The 16,266-nt window shown below is 39.7% G+C and overlaps 2 protein-coding genes across 5 annotated transcripts in view; one reads left to right on the forward strand and one right to left on the reverse strand.

Moving 5' to 3' along the window:
* Window positions 1-918: 918 nt before the first annotated feature.
* aars1 (alanyl-tRNA synthetase 1) lies at window positions 919-9,288 on the forward strand. Of its 2 annotated transcripts, XM_065278967.2 has the most exons (22): window positions 919-995; window positions 1,542-1,613; window positions 2,406-2,573; window positions 2,665-2,853; window positions 2,952-3,097; window positions 3,664-3,855; window positions 3,965-4,109; window positions 4,192-4,337; window positions 4,425-4,533; window positions 4,660-4,810; window positions 4,984-5,108; window positions 5,211-5,355; window positions 5,442-5,620; window positions 5,708-5,821; window positions 5,954-6,160; window positions 6,869-7,053; window positions 7,142-7,250; window positions 7,359-7,472; window positions 7,583-7,702; window positions 8,112-8,198; window positions 8,275-8,388; window positions 8,520-9,288. In XM_065278967.2, the coding sequence occupies exons 2-22, from the start codon at window positions 1,563-1,565 to the stop codon at window positions 8,697-8,699; spliced, it is 2,976 nt and encodes a 991-aa protein (XP_065135039.2). In that variant the 5' UTR covers window positions 919-995; window positions 1,542-1,562; the 3' UTR covers window positions 8,700-9,288. The 2 variants fall into 2 exon arrangements, with proteins under 2 accessions (XP_065135039.2, XP_065139355.1); XM_065283283.1 differs by lacking the exon at window positions 1,542-1,613 and having other exon boundaries at window positions 923-995.
* A 1,085-nt stretch (window positions 9,289-10,373) lies between these two features.
* The window catches only part of st3gal2 (ST3 beta-galactoside alpha-2,3-sialyltransferase 2), a 28,759-nt gene continuing 22,866 nt past the window's right edge, over window positions 10,374-16,266 (reverse strand). For all 3 annotated transcript variants that reach the window (XM_065278962.2, XM_065278963.2, XM_073815758.1), the window contains 4 exons: window positions 15,440-15,619; window positions 14,276-14,321; window positions 14,024-14,143; window positions 10,374-13,271 (listed from right to left, as the gene is read on the reverse strand). In XM_065278962.2, the coding sequence (XP_065135034.2) occupies window positions 13,098-13,271; window positions 14,024-14,143; window positions 14,276-14,321; window positions 15,440-15,619 (520 nt within the window). In that variant the 3' untranslated portion in view covers window positions 10,374-13,097. The remainder of the gene's footprint in view (window positions 13,272-14,023; window positions 14,144-14,275; window positions 14,322-15,439; window positions 15,620-16,266) is intronic.

The raw sequence follows: 16,266 nt of genomic DNA on the forward strand, positions 1-16,266 counted from the left end.
AGAAAACAAAGGACGTGATAGCCCCATTCAGTCGGTCAGTTGCAGAGATCTGAATGCTGTTCATCAATATGGCATCTAAGTTTCTTTAACTTCATGCGGCGCTGCAAGAACCGACAAGTGGATGATATCAAAGGACCGCGAGAGCAAATCGAAATCATACAGAGGAGTCTGCTTATCATTTGTTCTCGCGTTACTTTGATGTCATCTGCCTCTGGTTCTTGTGGCTGCGCCACATAAAGTCAAACTCACTGTAAAACTTTATTTATTGCTGTAAGTAGTTATTGTCGGACTAGCGCACATGGATTTAGCAATTATGGAGGCCCCCTCCAAGCTTGAGGCCCTAGGCATTTGCCTACTCTGCTTATAGGTAGCGCCGGCCGGGACACTGGTTCACTCGCTAAAAAGCCCATTCATTTCTCCATAGACTTTTGGATTCGCGCAAAAATAAGCTCTGGGTTGAACAAAAGTTTTTTTGTTTATGACAGGTTTTGTCCAACAAGATAATCTTCATAGACGAACTACACTTTTATGATTTTTGTAGTCTAAATGAGTTTACTAGAAATATTTTTTTTTGCTAAATAACAAATAATATCAAAATTTTAAAGCATATTGCATTATACATTCAAAAATATTAATTTTAATACATATTTGATAACTATCTCATTTTGTAAGAATCTAAAGGAAAGATAAACCAGGTCCAAAATAACGTCAGCTATGAAACTAAATTGTTACAAATATAACAAAAATATAAATATTAACCTACTGTTACTTTATCGTTGCATCATCCAGTTTCTTTCACTGTGCATTGACATATCCAGGCGCCTCTTTGTCTTTACTGACAGCATCCTAAACCAATAGAATTTACGTAAAGCGTACCGTCCCTGTTCATCGACCAATCATGAATGTTGTGGGCGGGACTTCTACCCTCTTTTGGTTTCAACCGGCGTGGGGACGTAGTGTGGCTGGTTACTGAAGCAGCTAAAAGCTTAATATTCGTAAGTTACACAACCTTTGTATTTGTTTCGTTACTTTGTATTTACTAAAACTGTGTTATACACATTAGCTGATTATATCACGAAGCTTTTAGCCTAAAATTGCACGAGGTTTCAGAGAGAACGTCTAGGTTGTCAGATTAGCCTCGTCTCGAGGCTCGTCTCGTGTTTAGGGAAGCAAGCTATTGTTAAATAAAACCTTTAAACGGGATCATTTCCCAAACTTTATAAGTTATGTGAATTTAATAACAGGATCAAACATGTAATACTCTGTAGTAATTTAGAAATTCATAATAGGAATGATTTCTTGTGATGATGTAAGAAAGCACTAGCCTGCATCACACTGAGATCAATGGGGTTGCCTGTCATGAACTAATGAAACAGCAAGAAAGACTACAGTATGCGCATATTGTTTTACCTTTCGTTTATTATTATGCTCACGTTTCCTCTTTTATTTTTTTTATTCTTAATGTATGCCAATTAAGTCTTCCAGGTATTTAAATCATCATGATGCGAATAACTTCTCTTAATCATCTTTACCTTTTCTAGGAGCATAGAGCATTGTTATCTATGGCTCTTCATCTCGCTTTTTTCTGTGCAAAAGCTTTCTTCTGTTGTCAGGTGAACCTACTGTGTGTGCTGGACTTGGTCTGCTGGTTTGTTCACTTGACTAACATTGATGTTCCTTCATTATACAGTGTATAATTGTGTACTGTACTACTGTAGTGGATCTTTCAATGACAATGCAGTTGCCTGTTTAGGAAATTGTAGTGCATTGGAAAATCTTGGCGTTCTGAATAGTGAGCAGATGTTGGTGTTGTTTAAACCACTGCAAGAAGATGCATGGGTTGAATGATTATGCTGGATGTTGTGATTTGGAAAATGTCCTGGGTATAAAGTGTGGGTGGTGTCGTAGTAACTTGAGGGATTTTGGTGGTTTGCTGTGGACTAGCTCCGCCTGCTGAATGTTTTCATGCTTTAATCCTCCATCCAAAGATCTGGGGTTCAAACCCCAGGAAACACACGTCAATGTACACGTTCATTTTCGGATAAAAGCGTCTGCTCTGCCAAATGCATAAATGTAAATAAATGTGGTTTTAGTAGTAAAGGGTATTTTACATCTATATCCACATTTTATCCCACTAAAGAAAGAGTCATGCGATGATGTGTCCTGCCCATGTTATGCGGATCAGTTATTGTTCACTTGTAAAGACTTTAATTGGCGGGTTGGCAAGCGTTGCTTCCACACTAATAAGAACTTGCATGGCTTAAGCCTTAGAGAGCATACAAAGTGAAACGTAGGGTGTGCTGTACAGGTGTCTAAAACAAAATCACAAAGCATTTGCATGCTTACTCCACCCATGATTTGATGAAACTGGTTTCTCATTCCTGTATATGTGTTTACCTCTCTAGTCCCCTAAGAAAAACACAACCACCATGGACTCTTCACTGACTGCCGCTCAGATCCGTGAGAAGTTCATCGACTTCTTCAAACGTCATGAGCACCAGTATGTCCACTCGTCAGCCACCATTCCACTGGATGATCCCACTCTCCTGTTCGCCAACGCCGGCATGAACCAGGTAATGGATTTTGAGCATAGTTACATAAAATGATTGATTTTAAGAACATAAATAATTTGAAAAAATGATTTCACCTCCGTTCTTTTTGTAGTTCAAGCCCATCTTCCTGAACACCATTGACCCATCCCACCCCATGGCCAAACTTCGCCGTGCTGCCAATACACAAAAGTGTATTCGTGCTGGTGGCAAACACAACGACTTGGATGATGTTGGCAAAGACGTGTACCATCACACCTTCTTTGAGATGTTGGGCTCTTGGTCTTTTGGAGACTATTTTAAGGTAAGAGATGGAGAGAAGAGCAGGTTTATGGTTTACAATTGTGGTGCGTGTTGAAACTGAATAAATGAAACTGCTAATTTCGGATACTTTGTTTCTAGCACCTGGCTTGCGAGATGGCACTGAATCTGCTGACCAAAGAGCTCGGCATTCCTATTGAACGACTCTATGTGACTTATTTTGGTGGTAATGCTGATGCAGACCTGGAGCCTGACTTGGAGTGCAAGCAGATCTGGCTGGACTTGGGGTTAGTAAAAAATCAGTTCAAAGCATAATGCAGTGGTGGCTCGTGACTGCTCATCCGACTGGCGCAAATTCAAAATGATTGCTCGGAGTGTCATGTGTGTTGCTTGTGTTTTCAAAATATGTTTTTGTTGCGTCATGTGAACCATGTGCATCACATGTTTTGTTAAAATAAGTGCCTGCTGCACACGCATAAAAAACGTTTATGATAAAAGAGACTCTCACGTTCACAACATACACGCAAGACACTCCCTTAACAGTAAACTCTGATTACACATGAGATTATGTTAGTATCTGGCAAACGCGAGTGTCTCTTTTATCATAAACCCTTTACACGCATATGCAACAGGCAGTTATTTTGACAAGACACGTGATGTACGGGGATCACTCGAAGCGCAGAACACATATTTTGAAATTACGAACCACACACATGACGGGCTACATACGTTATGACGAACTTTGCAGCAAGCGCCCTCGAAAAAAGAAGTCACCGGCCACCACTGGCATAATGTAATAAATTATTAATATCCCATGAAATTATAAATTGTTTCTTGCTTGACTTCATCTCAGAATGGAGGAGTGTCGTATTCTGCCGGGCAGTATGAAGGATAATTTCTGGGAGATGGGTGACACCGGTCCTTGTGGACCATGCAGCGAGATTCACTATGACCGTATTGGAGGCAGAGATGCATCCCATCTGGTCAACATGGATGACCCCAATGTGCTTGAAATCTGGAACTTGGTGTTCATCCAATTTAACAGGTAAATAATGGCTTATCTTTACCACATGGGTAAACAATGCAGCCACTTTTACATTCTTACACCAATATTGACAGGAATATGATCATATGACTTGCTTTTTACAATGCAGGGAGTCAGAGACCGTCCTAAAGCCTCTGCCTAAGAAGAGTATTGACACAGGCATGGGACTGGAGCGCTTGGTGTCTGTACTGCAAAACAAAATGTCTAACTACGACACTGACCTTTTCGTTCCTTATTTCGAGGCCATTCAGAAGGTATGGGAACAATATTAGAGAAACTTTAAAGTGCTATTTGCCCATAGATCTGTTTTTTTACTTCAATGTTCTTGAATCTTAGGGCACAGGTGCCCGCCAATACACAGGAAAGGTTGGCGCAGAAGATACAGATGGTATTGACATGGCGTACCGTGTCCTGGCCGATCATGCCCGCACAATAACTATTGCTTTGTCTGATGGTGGCAGACCTGACAACACAGGCAGAGGGTAAGATGGTTGTGTAATGGTTTACTGTGTGCTCAACATATTGTGAATGTATATGTAACACATTTTTATGTGGCTCTGTTTTGGTAGCTATGTATTAAGGAGGATTTTGCGTCGTGCAGTGCGATACTCTCATGAGAAGCTTGGTGCACAGAGGGGCTTCTTTGCCTCCCTCGTAGACGTGGTGGTTGAGTCACTGGTAAGACCTATAGCTTTAAGACACAAGACACCTTTTCAGTGATTCAAAGTGGCAGCATGTAAATATACTTGCATTAGTTGAGTTTTTATCTTGTCGCATCATGCAATTAAATGATTTCCTCTACAGGGTGATGCTTTTCCTGAGTTGAGGAAAGATCCAGATATGGTGAAGGATATCATCAATGAGGAAGAGGCACAGTTCCTCAAAACCCTTAGCAGGGGACGTCGCATATTGGACCGGAAGATTCAGAGTCTGGGAGACAGCAAGACCATCCCAGGTAAAGGATGAACCATTACTAAGAGTAAGGGCTTTGAAGGTTGTCAGAATGTGCAGCGCCCTCAGTGGTGTGCACATCACAAAATACCATCGCCATTAGTACCTGCACAGCCTTAACACCATAATAGATAAGAGAATCTTGTATCTAACTTAGGTGTTGCAATTGTTTTGTAGGTGACACAGCCTGGCTGCTATATGACACCTATGGTTTTCCTCTGGACCTCACTGCCCTGATCGCTGAAGAGAGGGGGATGGGGGTGGACATCCAGGCCTTTGAGGAAGAGAAGAAAGCTGCTCAGGTAGGAAGTCTTTTGCTTTATTTTCAATATTTGTAAAGAGGAGGCTAACAAAGTTTTGTATCATATCATTGGTCTAATAATTTTTTTTACCTATGCACGCAGATAAGGTCTCAGGGAAAAGGGTCTGGTGATGTGGACCACATCATGTTGGACATCTACGCCATCGAAGAGCTGAGAAACAAGGGTATGGCTGCCACAGATGACAGCCCCAAGTATCGCTACACTTCAGATGATAACGGCAACTATGGTAAAATTTGCTTCCACACGTTTGTTGTTGTTGTTTATGTAGGCTTGTGTCTTTATGGCTGATGTGTGTATATAAATATCTCTCAGATTTTAAACGGGTTGTGGGCACAGTGTTGGCTTTAAGAAGGGAGCGTGCATTCGTCGACGAGGTGACCACAGGACAAGAGTGCGGAGTGCTGCTCGATCAAACCTCATTCTATGCTGAGCAAGGTGGACAGAGCTTCGATGAAGGTTACATGCTTCGAGAGAATGACTCTGCTGAGGACGTAAGAGGCGATAGTTTTGCGAAGAATTTGATTTCCTCTGATTAGTTGCTTAATTCTGATTTGTCACGTTTTGGTTTGGTGTTACAGAGGATGGAGTTCACAGTAAAGAATACTCAAGTGAGAGGAGGATATGTCCTGCATATTGGTACAGTGTATGGGTCACTAAAGGTTGGAGATCGCCTAACGCTTCATGTGGATGAGGTACGAGACACAATTTGTATGTGAATTAAGTGGACAAGTCACAATCTGGTGTGACATGGTAATGTTTCCAGTAAAAGACATTAATAGCAAAATCTTACACCTCATGAAACATAATGCCTCTCTGTTCTTCAGGCTCGTCGTAGGCCGATCATGAGTAATCACACCGCCACACACATCCTTAACTTTGCCTTGCGTTCAGTGCTGGGTGAGGCAGATCAGCGAGGCTCTCTGGTTGCTTCAGACCGACTGCGGTTTGATTTCACCGCCAAAGGAGCTATGAGCACGGATGAAGTGAAGCGCACAGAGGAGATCGCCTGTGCTACGATTCGTGATGCCAAGGTCAGACATTAACAGACTTTCAAACTATACTTAAAAAAGTTAAAGGGACACTCCACTTTTTTTGAAAATATGCTCATTTTACAACTCCCCTAGAGTTAAACATTTGATTTTTACCGATTTGGAATCCATTCAGCCGATCTCTGGGTCTGGCTGTACCACTTTTAGCATAGCTTAGCACAATCCATTGAATCTAATTGGACCATCAGCATCGCCCTCAAAAATAACGAAAGAGTTTGGATATTTTTCCTATTTAAAACTTGACTTTTCTGTAGTTACATTGTGTACTAAGACTGACTGAAAATTAAAAGTTGCGATTTTCTAGGCCGATATGTCTAGGGATTATACTCTCATTCTGGCGTAATAATCAAGGAAGTTGCTGCCGTAACATGGCGCAGTCCCCTTGGTTACTTTCAACGATGCTAATGGACTAATCAGATTCAACGGATTATGCCAGCCCCGAAATTTGGCTGAATGGATTCCAAAACAGTAAAAATCAAATTCTTAACTCTAGGGGAGCTGGAAAATTAGCCTATTTTCAAAAAAAGTGGAGTGTCCTTTTTAAATGTATTACCTTTCACTTTCAAGGCAGTCAAAACAGAACTTTATAAATGTGTGAAAGCTTTTTATTTAGTTTCAAAGTTCTTGTTCTGCCACTACTTTAGTTCTTCTTTCACATGCTGAGTAACATCTCTGTGTATGTTCCTCCAGGCAGTCTATGCTCTGGATGCTCCTCTTGCAGCCGCTAAAGCCATCCAGGGTCTGCGGGCTGTGTTTGATGAGACGTACCCTGATCCAGTCAGAGTGGTTTCTATCGGTGTCCCTGTGGAGGAGCTGCTGGCCGACCCGAACAGCCCTGCGGGCTCCATCACCTCCATCGAGTTCTGCGGTGGAACGTATGAACATTAGACTCTAAACTTCAAATGTAGCACAAATGGGCTTACCTCACTAGTTTAATGGCTCTCTCATTTGATCTCACCATAGGCATTTGCAGAACTCAAGTCATGCTGGGCCGTTTGTGATCGTTTCGGAAGAGGCCATCGCTAAAGGAATCAGGAGAATTGTGGCAGTGACTGGAGCAGAGGCTCAGAAGGTTCGGAGGGGGTGGGGCTAACACAAATACGCTCTCATTTCCAGGTTATTTTTTCATTGTGTTGACTCTTTAAACTTTAAGCATTAAGAAAGTGGCATCTTTTGACAGGCTCAGAGGAAAGCTGATGCCTTGAAAGTGAGCCTGGATGCCATGGCAGAGAAAGTTAAAGCTCAGACCGTCCCCAATAAAGATGTTCAGAAGGAGATTGCTGATATGACGGAGGTGAGATCTATAGTTAACTCAATCTGCTTGTGCCTTCCCAAATCAAATGCATGTAAACTGCTAATATACACACTTTTACGTTTGTACCCTGTGTGTTTGCTTGTATTCAGTCGCTGGGCACTGCTGTGATCTCTCAGTGGCGAAAAGATGAGATGAGGGAATCTCTAAAGGGTCTAAAGAAGATCATGGATGATCTGGACCGTGCCAGCAAGGCTGATGTACAGAAAAGGGTAAGAGGCCTAGACATGATGGAATGGTTAATATAACAGACACTGTGTCCGAAATTGTCTACTTCTATTCTATTTAGTAGGCGAAAATTAGTATGCGAGGCAAGTAGTATTAAAAAAACAGTATCCGGCTATCCTGTCAAGCCATGCAAATCGAGTCGCCACCAAATTCAATGAGAATAGCGGAAATCAATAAACCGGTTCGCTCTTTGAGAGATTTGGGTACCATGAAATGTACTCCTTGTGATTTTTAATTGTACTTGTTTAACAATGCATAAATAAATTATGGTTGTGGTACTGATTACATCATAGGCCAAGGGACATACATCTAATTCAGTATGTCACAGTACACAATTTTGGACGCAGTGAGAGATTATTGGAAAGTCTAATTTAAGCACATGATTAATTGTAGGTCCTGGACAAAACAAAAGAGATCATTGACAGCAACCCAAACCAACCTCTGATCGTCATGGAGATGGAGACTGGAGCATCCGCAAAGGTAACTGTCCCACTTGCTGTTTTTAAATCATGAGTATGTAGAAGTGAATGTAATTTTGTAATTGTCCCTTTTATAGGCGTTGAACGAGTCTTTGAAACTGTTGAAGACAAATTCTCCTCAGACTGCTGCTATGCTTTTTGCTGTGGACAACGAAGCGGGCAAAATTATCTGCTTGTGCCAAGTTCCCCAGGTAAACTGATTCAAAGAGTTGCTGTATTTTAACTTTAATGATGCCAGACAGATTCTACATACGTAAGCATTATTCAACAGAAAATCACTAAGAGTGTAGTCCAATTAGTCAACTGTTATATACGTTTGCAGGATGTGGCAAAACGTGGCCTCAAGGCCAATGAGTGGGTCCAGGAAGTGTGCCCTCTGCTGGATGGAAAAGGCGGTGGTAAAGATATGTCCGCTCAGGCTACAGGAAGAAACACAAACTGCATACAAGAGGCTCTGCAACTTGCCAACGAGTTCGCCCGACTCAAACTAGGTGAAAATTAATGAGCGATATAGGTGTCAAATCTTCTTCTAGTTCTGCTTACTGAATGGTCAAACTGGACATTTTAGGTTGGAAAATGTGAAAACTGTACAGAAATGTGTCAATTGTAAATTATGGATAGGAAGGGAAATAATGAATGCCCCCTCTATTCATTGAAGAACTGCAACTGGGGAACACTTGTGTAATATTTGATCAATCCAACTGTCCAGTCTCTGATGCTACACACACAGGGGCTATGCATGCTTTTCTAATACATTTAGATTAACAATGTTAAATACTTTGCTGCTAGGTAAAAGCTGTTTCATTACCAGTCTTGTCTTTGTATGAAAATATGAAGGGGAAAATAATTGTCATTCTCTTTTATCATAACATTTTCCATGACAGTTCTTAGCATTATGGAGATCCGTCTCGGTCAGGGGGGATGTTGTAATGGTTCAAGCAAACAAATGCTTGTGAAACTTAATCACAAACAACATTAATGTGTTTTGCTAGCACTTCTAATCTCTGTAATGGAAAAATGAGCCATCAGTCACCTGTCACATGATATATATGTATAACTTGCTAACGGTAATAAAAATCAGTGGTGTCAAATGAGTTGTTTAGTCATTGTCCTGTGAAACGTAATGTGTCCTTTAAAGGGATAGTTCGGCCAAAAATTATATTAAACCCATGATTTACTCACCCCCAAGCTGTCCGTCGTTTTTCAGACAAACACATTTTCGGATATTTTAGAAAATGTTTTAGATCTTTCAGTTGATAAAAAAAGTGCATCCATCCTTCACAAAATAAATCCAAACGCCTCCGGGATGATAAACAAAGGTCTTCTGAGGGTAATCCGCGCGGCGTTGTTGTAGAAATATCCATATTTAAAACTTTATTAACGTAAATAAATACCTTCCGGTAGCGCCGCCATCTTAGACTCCTCTGTATTCAGGAGAAAGTATTAGCGTAGTGTACGCACTTTTCTTAGTGACGTATGACAAATTCGGAGGGCGGGGGCACAGAGCAGCAGCAGAGTAACCTCTGTAAGCTGCGTACGCTCTCATCCTGAATGCGGACGCGACTAAGATGGCGGCGCTACCGGAAGGTATTTATTTACGTTAATAAAGTTTTAAATATGGATATTTCTACAACAACACCGCACGGATTACCCTCAGAAGACCTTTGTTTATCATCCTGGAGCAGTTTGGATTTAATTTGTGAAGGATGGACGCACTTCTTTTGGACTTGAAGGTCGTGGACCCCGTAACATTACATTTAATCAACTGAAAGGTCTAAAACATTTTCTAAAATATCCGAAAATGTGTCAGTCTGAAAAACATTGGACATATGCAACTCGGACAGCTTGGGGGTGAGTAAATCATGGGTTTAATATCATTTTTGGCCGAACTATACCTTTAAAATGCAAACGAGCTGTCTCTGCACTAAATGGCAGTGCTGTGGTTGGATCGTGCTGATTAAGGGGCGGTATTTTCCCCTTCTGACATCACAGGGGAGCCAAATTTAATTCACATGCTTGCAGAGAATAGTTTACAAAACTAACTTACTGGGTTGATCTTTTTCACATTTTATATTATAGAAGCACTGGGGACCCAATTATAGCACATAAACATCGAAAAAGTCAGATTTCATGATATGTCCCCTTTAAAACAGTCAAGAAGTCACACAACGGGACAAACCTTTTACAGTTTATTAAGTACAGTAGAATAAAGATTAAAAACAGTTCATAATTACACAGAGACTGAGGATGTGAAAAGAACACAGACCCAAACGTCACTATAATCAACACGAATGTGACATTAATGAGAGCAAACACAGTGGCACAGTGAGGATATGTACAGTCTGTGTTGAAGGAGTCAGATTGAAGGATTTATCGCAAACAAAATAGGTTCAAGATTGATAGTGGACTCAAATAGGACATGTTTGTACCCTTCACTGCCATTTTATGAAAATCCTGTCAATTTTGTCTCCAATTTTACATGTAAAAGAAATTTTCACTCTCTGGATGCTGAAGGTTTCAGATTAGCGAAAATAAAGAGCAGCAGAAAAATGAAGCATTAAAGTTTGCATTCATTTAATATTTAACATCTCTAAAATACATTCCTCTAATCCCACAAAGTATTCAAAACTACAAAAACCTCTTAATTCTCATTATCATACAAGGACTGGGTGAAAGGTTTTCAGAAAGTTTAATCCCTAAATTAATTGTTCAAGATTTTCCTAAATATTAAACTAGGTATGGTTATCTTGTGGCACTGCATCAGCTAACTAGAACTATCTGTAATTAGTCAATACTGGTTAAGATATCCTTGTAATTCAAAAAATAATAATATCTAAAAAAAAACTTCAAAATCCAGCTTATTTTGCTTTCCTCAAATTTTCTGATTAATACATAAATGCCTAAAACCGTATTAATAGGATAAAACTCTTTGGCGACAAACGGCTCTCAATATTCCCAAGGAATATGCTACACAATCAGAAAGAAAAGGAAAGTTGTCATTGGGACCTTTTCAAAATGTACACTATTGTACTTAAAATGTGCATATTGGTACCATAAGAGGTACACATGACATTTTTAAAAGGTACCGTCCCAGTGAAAACCTCTGTACCTTTTTCTGAGGGTGTTTATATCAGAGGGCAGTTATGCTATACATTTGTAATACTAGAATATTTTACTGTGAAGTAATCCCTTAGGCTTCAATATAATAAAGCCACTACAGGTGCACATATCACCATTATCCAGTATATATATATAGGCAAAAAGACAATTACATCGACAGCTTATAAAAATCAAAAGGCTATCAGGCCCATCATGTGCCACAGGTCTGTTTTAACATCTTTAATGAGACTCCAGAAGCGACGGCAAACACAAGTAGGTAGCTTTTAAATCAACGAGAGACATCTGATGGCAAAGGCACGGCACTCGGCTTAGCGCAAAGTAAAACGGATGAGAGGGTGAGGAAAAGCTGTGAATGTTTCCAGAGCACGTGTGGATGGAGAACAGCTGGTGGGTGCCCTATTTTAAAGCCCAGATTTGTGTGAATGTATGTCAATAAATGCTCATAAGACGACTAAAGGAGAAAGAAACACCAGTTTGAGGTTAGCTGTGCTCTGGAACGAGATGGTGTCCAAAACCAAGGACAAGGCACGCAAGCATGTGTGTTTGTGTGTGTGAGCATTTACACACCGAAATAGCTGATATGTCTGCATTTGAAAAAACTAGTGCACCTGAAGGTGAAAAAATAAGGACTGGGCCAAAGCAGAAAGCTCATTCTGCTTACTCTTCATACTGTCTTTAACACTTATAAAGGTAATAAATTATACAAGAGAAGCCAAAACCTTAGTGCAGAAATGCCAAAAAATACTTTGATGGTGAATTTTTACAATAAACACCGCTAGCATGTTGATCAAAGTTACTGATGTTCCACTTTTCAACATCCAATGATTTTGGCATTTGGACTTTATTTCATTTCCATCACTAAACCCTTGATGGCAGCATATAAACATGGTTACATTTGTTTTAAGATGGTGGTTGGCTGAAGATCAATATTTAAACTCTATGCACCTCTAAAACCTTTACCACAGCTTGATGAATGTCGCTCCGAGTTTATACACAATATTCACAATGGACTGCGTCAATGGATTCAGTTCACTTAAACTCCTGCTATTTAAAATAGGCTGCCTTCCTCTCTCATTTTCCTCTCTCTTGCATTTGCAAAAACATCTAAATGAAAATACATGGATTGCACACATTGATTCATGGCAAGAATGCTTTATAAACACTCAAGCCTTAAAATATATGATAAAACAAAAAAGCTTGCTTTTACAGTACGAACGTGTAAACTTTCACGCAACCACATGCGCCTGGTGACGTACAAAATGTAACTGACGCAGAGCGCTATATACCATAGTGAACGATCCACAGTGTCCAAGCTTTAAGTTGTAATGAATCACGGAGTACTACTAGAGTATATTATGGATACTACTGTTGGTTTAACCCATCAAGAACATGTTGGACCGGCTGATTCACATTTAAATTCCTGCATCATCAGCATTCAACAAATCTCATAAATACAAGTTTTTCCATTCCCAGCACATTTTCCCTACATGCCCTGTAGTGGTAAGGAAATTTAGACATTGTTCGCAAGACAAGTTCCTTATCCTGGTTGAGGTAGGCCTGCAAAGAACAGCACAGTTTAAAGCATCGCCTCTCAAAACCACCACATTGTGGGAAGGGGGTGCTGCCCAGAATCCTATCCAGTCAGGACATCCAAGAATGGTGATAAAATCACGAGACGTTACTTCTCGATCACTGTTAACAGGCACAGAAAGTGTGTCAGGTTGATAATGGGTGGTTTTGTTTATCGGTAGGGGAATGTCTTTGCACATGGTGCCCAGATTCACTTTCCAGGAAACACAGAGATCTTGCCAGCCTTGGTCAGCTTGTCGATGATCTGGGCTTCGTAGTCTGCGTCGTGGACACCTGTTTTACGAAACTCTCCAGAATAGCGGTTTTGCTCCCAATAATGGTGCCAGTTTCCCCGGCTGTCCGCACCGAAACCAAATACATTCACCTGTGAAGACAAACGCAGAAATAAATATTATTAGCACGGCTTAATCCTGGCTAAAGTCTTAAATTTTACTTTGATGCTTTTAATCTCATAATTAGATTTTGAGCCATTGACTTCGATCTTTATCGTGACCTTACTAAGTCAATATAAAAGTGCACCATTTCATTGCTTAAAACAACGTTATTTTGTGTATTTGGTATAATAAAATGTGTTTGTGTGGTTTATGGTTAAAAATACATTATTTTCCAAATACTGTACATTTTTGTAGCTCCTGATTTCACTCTTTTCCTGAAACGCATGGATTTGAAAAGTTCTGCGTCCCAGATTGGCCAGCTAATCTGTACGTTGTGATTGGCCTGAATACCTCTGACGTCAGCAGGAAACGTGATGCTCCTTACCATGTTTGAAAGATTTGGTAGCTAATGTCGGTCTTGTCTACATCACCAATCCCAGGAAGTAAACTGTTGCCTACAATCCGTGTGTTTGTTGTAGTCCAAGAAAAGAGATTTACATTGGAGACGATAACTGGCGTCATCGTTTACGTTGGGGTTTGTTCCTTTTGCATATCATTACATGTACTAATGCACACCAAAGGAAATTTAAAAACGTGAATCGGACAATAGGTGCCATTTAAAAATATCAAGCAATTTGTTGCAATATGCATGCGTCGAACGTCTTTGTATGCCTACGAGTCGAACTATCTTTTGGAAGGCTGTGCCTATAAAAATAAACTATACTCCAGGCTTAACTCTCACCTCATCACACACATGCAGTGCGAAGAATAAGACCAGCATGCCAGTGGATGGATAGCGACCATGATGTCGTGTCCACCGGTCATGGATGTATTTAAAAAAAGCAGGGTTGAAGATCTGAACCTAGAGGACATAAAACCAGAATCTATTATTTAAACCTGATGCACAAAACCTTTTGTAACTCCACAAAGAACAGAATGATGAAGATTGAATGAAAGGTTCATAGCATTTATTTTGGGTTGCCGAATATATTACCTTGTCTTTGTCAACACGCAGGAACTGCTTTACAGGAGCGTAAGTACTAAAAGAAACAGAAAAGGTAATGGAGTTATTATAAAGCGAGATGCTGGAAGACTAAGCACCAGGTTTGACAGCTTATAACTTTTAGTGTTTATAAGAGAAGCACAGAATATTGTTAAAGAAATTATTTTTGTGTGTATGTGGGTGCTTTGAATAATGGATTTCTAGGTACAGAATACTGCAGCGTGCTCACAGACAGAATATATGAACATAATAATATTGGGAACATTTATAGCAGTATTCACAGTTGTACATATGGGTGATTCTCACGAAATTAGACTTATGAGGTGTCATGAAACATTTTGATAAATAAATGCAAAGTAAGAGTATCAAAATAAGAAGCATACAGTAACAAACATCTCTTCATGTACTATTTTGCACATGATTTCAGATGACATCATACAAACCAACTTTGTAGTTTTTTCCACATTTAAGGGGAAAATTTTCATTACCGCAATGTGTCCATGACTGGATTTGGGTTCTTTGATATGGGAATATTTATAATTAAAAAATCTAAAAAATAAAAAGCTTCAGTGCATGTTATACTATAAACATTTACAGTAAAGAAACATGTTGTATTTGGTGATCATTGGTAAATGTAGAGACAATAATAAGGAATATAAATGTGTCCAAGACCAATTTTCTCATCCTCCGCAACAATTTTCAATCATTGTTTAAGCCCTCAAGGAACTAACATTTAAAAAAAATTGTTGGAAGGGACATAATTGACTGTGACGCTCAAGATGGCTACCAGGTAAGCAGTTCTTATTTTTTCTCTCCAGATAAAAGTAGAAATTTTGTTTGTCATAGTACCTAGACAACTTTTTAGTTCTCATTACCGAAACATGAGTTTGTAAATGCATATATTTAATGTAATATCACGTTGCGGTAATGAATTTTTTTTATAATGATAATCAAAAAAATATATAATAATTTTATAGGTAATATGCTTTAAATCCTCTAAAAATAATGGTTATAGTAAGTTCAGACCTTAATCTTAAATGTGCAAAAAAATTGGTTTCAAGAGTTAAAAAAAATCTGATGCCAAACACCCAAGTCTGGATTTTGTGAGAATCACTCATATAGGTATCATTTTCATGTCTGTGTTACTTGTCTCACAAGCGGATTTGTCCGGTGGAGAGGGCGCTGGTGATCCACAATAAGTCGAGAGTTTTGAAGGGCACCAGCACAAAGCTAACGTTGGCCGCCAGGTTCTTGGCACTCTCTGGGTACATGAAGTGGTGCGTTGTACGACTGCCTGCATCCTCTTCATAGCCGACAGTGGGAGCCAGGTTTATCCTGGAACACAGACCCGAGTGAATTAGACCGTGAAAAACTCACTTTCAGCAAACACTTTTTGTTTGGCTAAAACCTAATTACTTTCGCCCCATTTTATTATTTTCTCCACAATGGAATACAGTGAACAAACAAGAAAATGAGCATTCAGGTTGGCTGCATCAGGTGTACAGTGCATACTGTAAATGAGAAATTAGGTGACCTTCTGCCTCAAGGAATAGTTCTCCTACAAAATGAAAATTCTGTCATTTTAATCACCCTCATGTCAAATGTATAAAGAATGACAAGGACGAGAAAATGATAGAATTTTGAGAGAGATGGACTGAAAAAGACTAGTGAGATGACAGGGAGGGTGAGGATTAAAGTGAATCTGACAGGGTTGATTGTCTATTGAAGAGAGATGCATGTTGCTTTGATGGATGAGAGAACTTTCATTTCAGAGCTGAATTTCACCCACTTATATTCTCTCAACAAAACGCTCTCATTAGAAAAATCCCAGCAACCATTTTCACATTCTTTCTCTATAATGTCCCTATTCACTCAAAGACTGAAAACCACCAAGAGGTGATGTTTATAGACGCGTTTTGTTTGCATTTGTGGGCGTGTTAAATCTCACAAATCCGGCAAGGAGGATTTAACAAGGCTTTAGA

Source organism: Paramisgurnus dabryanus, chromosome 9 (genome assembly GCF_030506205.2).
Source record: "Paramisgurnus dabryanus chromosome 9, PD_genome_1.1, whole genome shotgun sequence".
In the NCBI taxonomy this organism is placed as follows: domain Eukaryota; kingdom Metazoa; phylum Chordata; class Actinopteri; order Cypriniformes; family Cobitidae; genus Paramisgurnus; species Paramisgurnus dabryanus.

Coding starts and splice junctions, on each gene's coding strand:
- aars1 (XM_065278967.2), top strand. CDS start 1,563: ATGGCTCTTCATCTCGCTTTTTTCTGTGCAAAAGCTTTCTTCTGTTGT. Junction 2,854..2,951: donor CTTTTGGAGACTATTTTAAG/GTAAGAGATGGA, acceptor CTTTGTTTCTAG/CACCTGGCTTGCGAGATGGC. Junction 6,161..6,868: donor CTACGATTCGTGATGCCAAG/GTCAGACATTAA, acceptor ATGTTCCTCCAG/GCAGTCTATGCTCTGGATGC.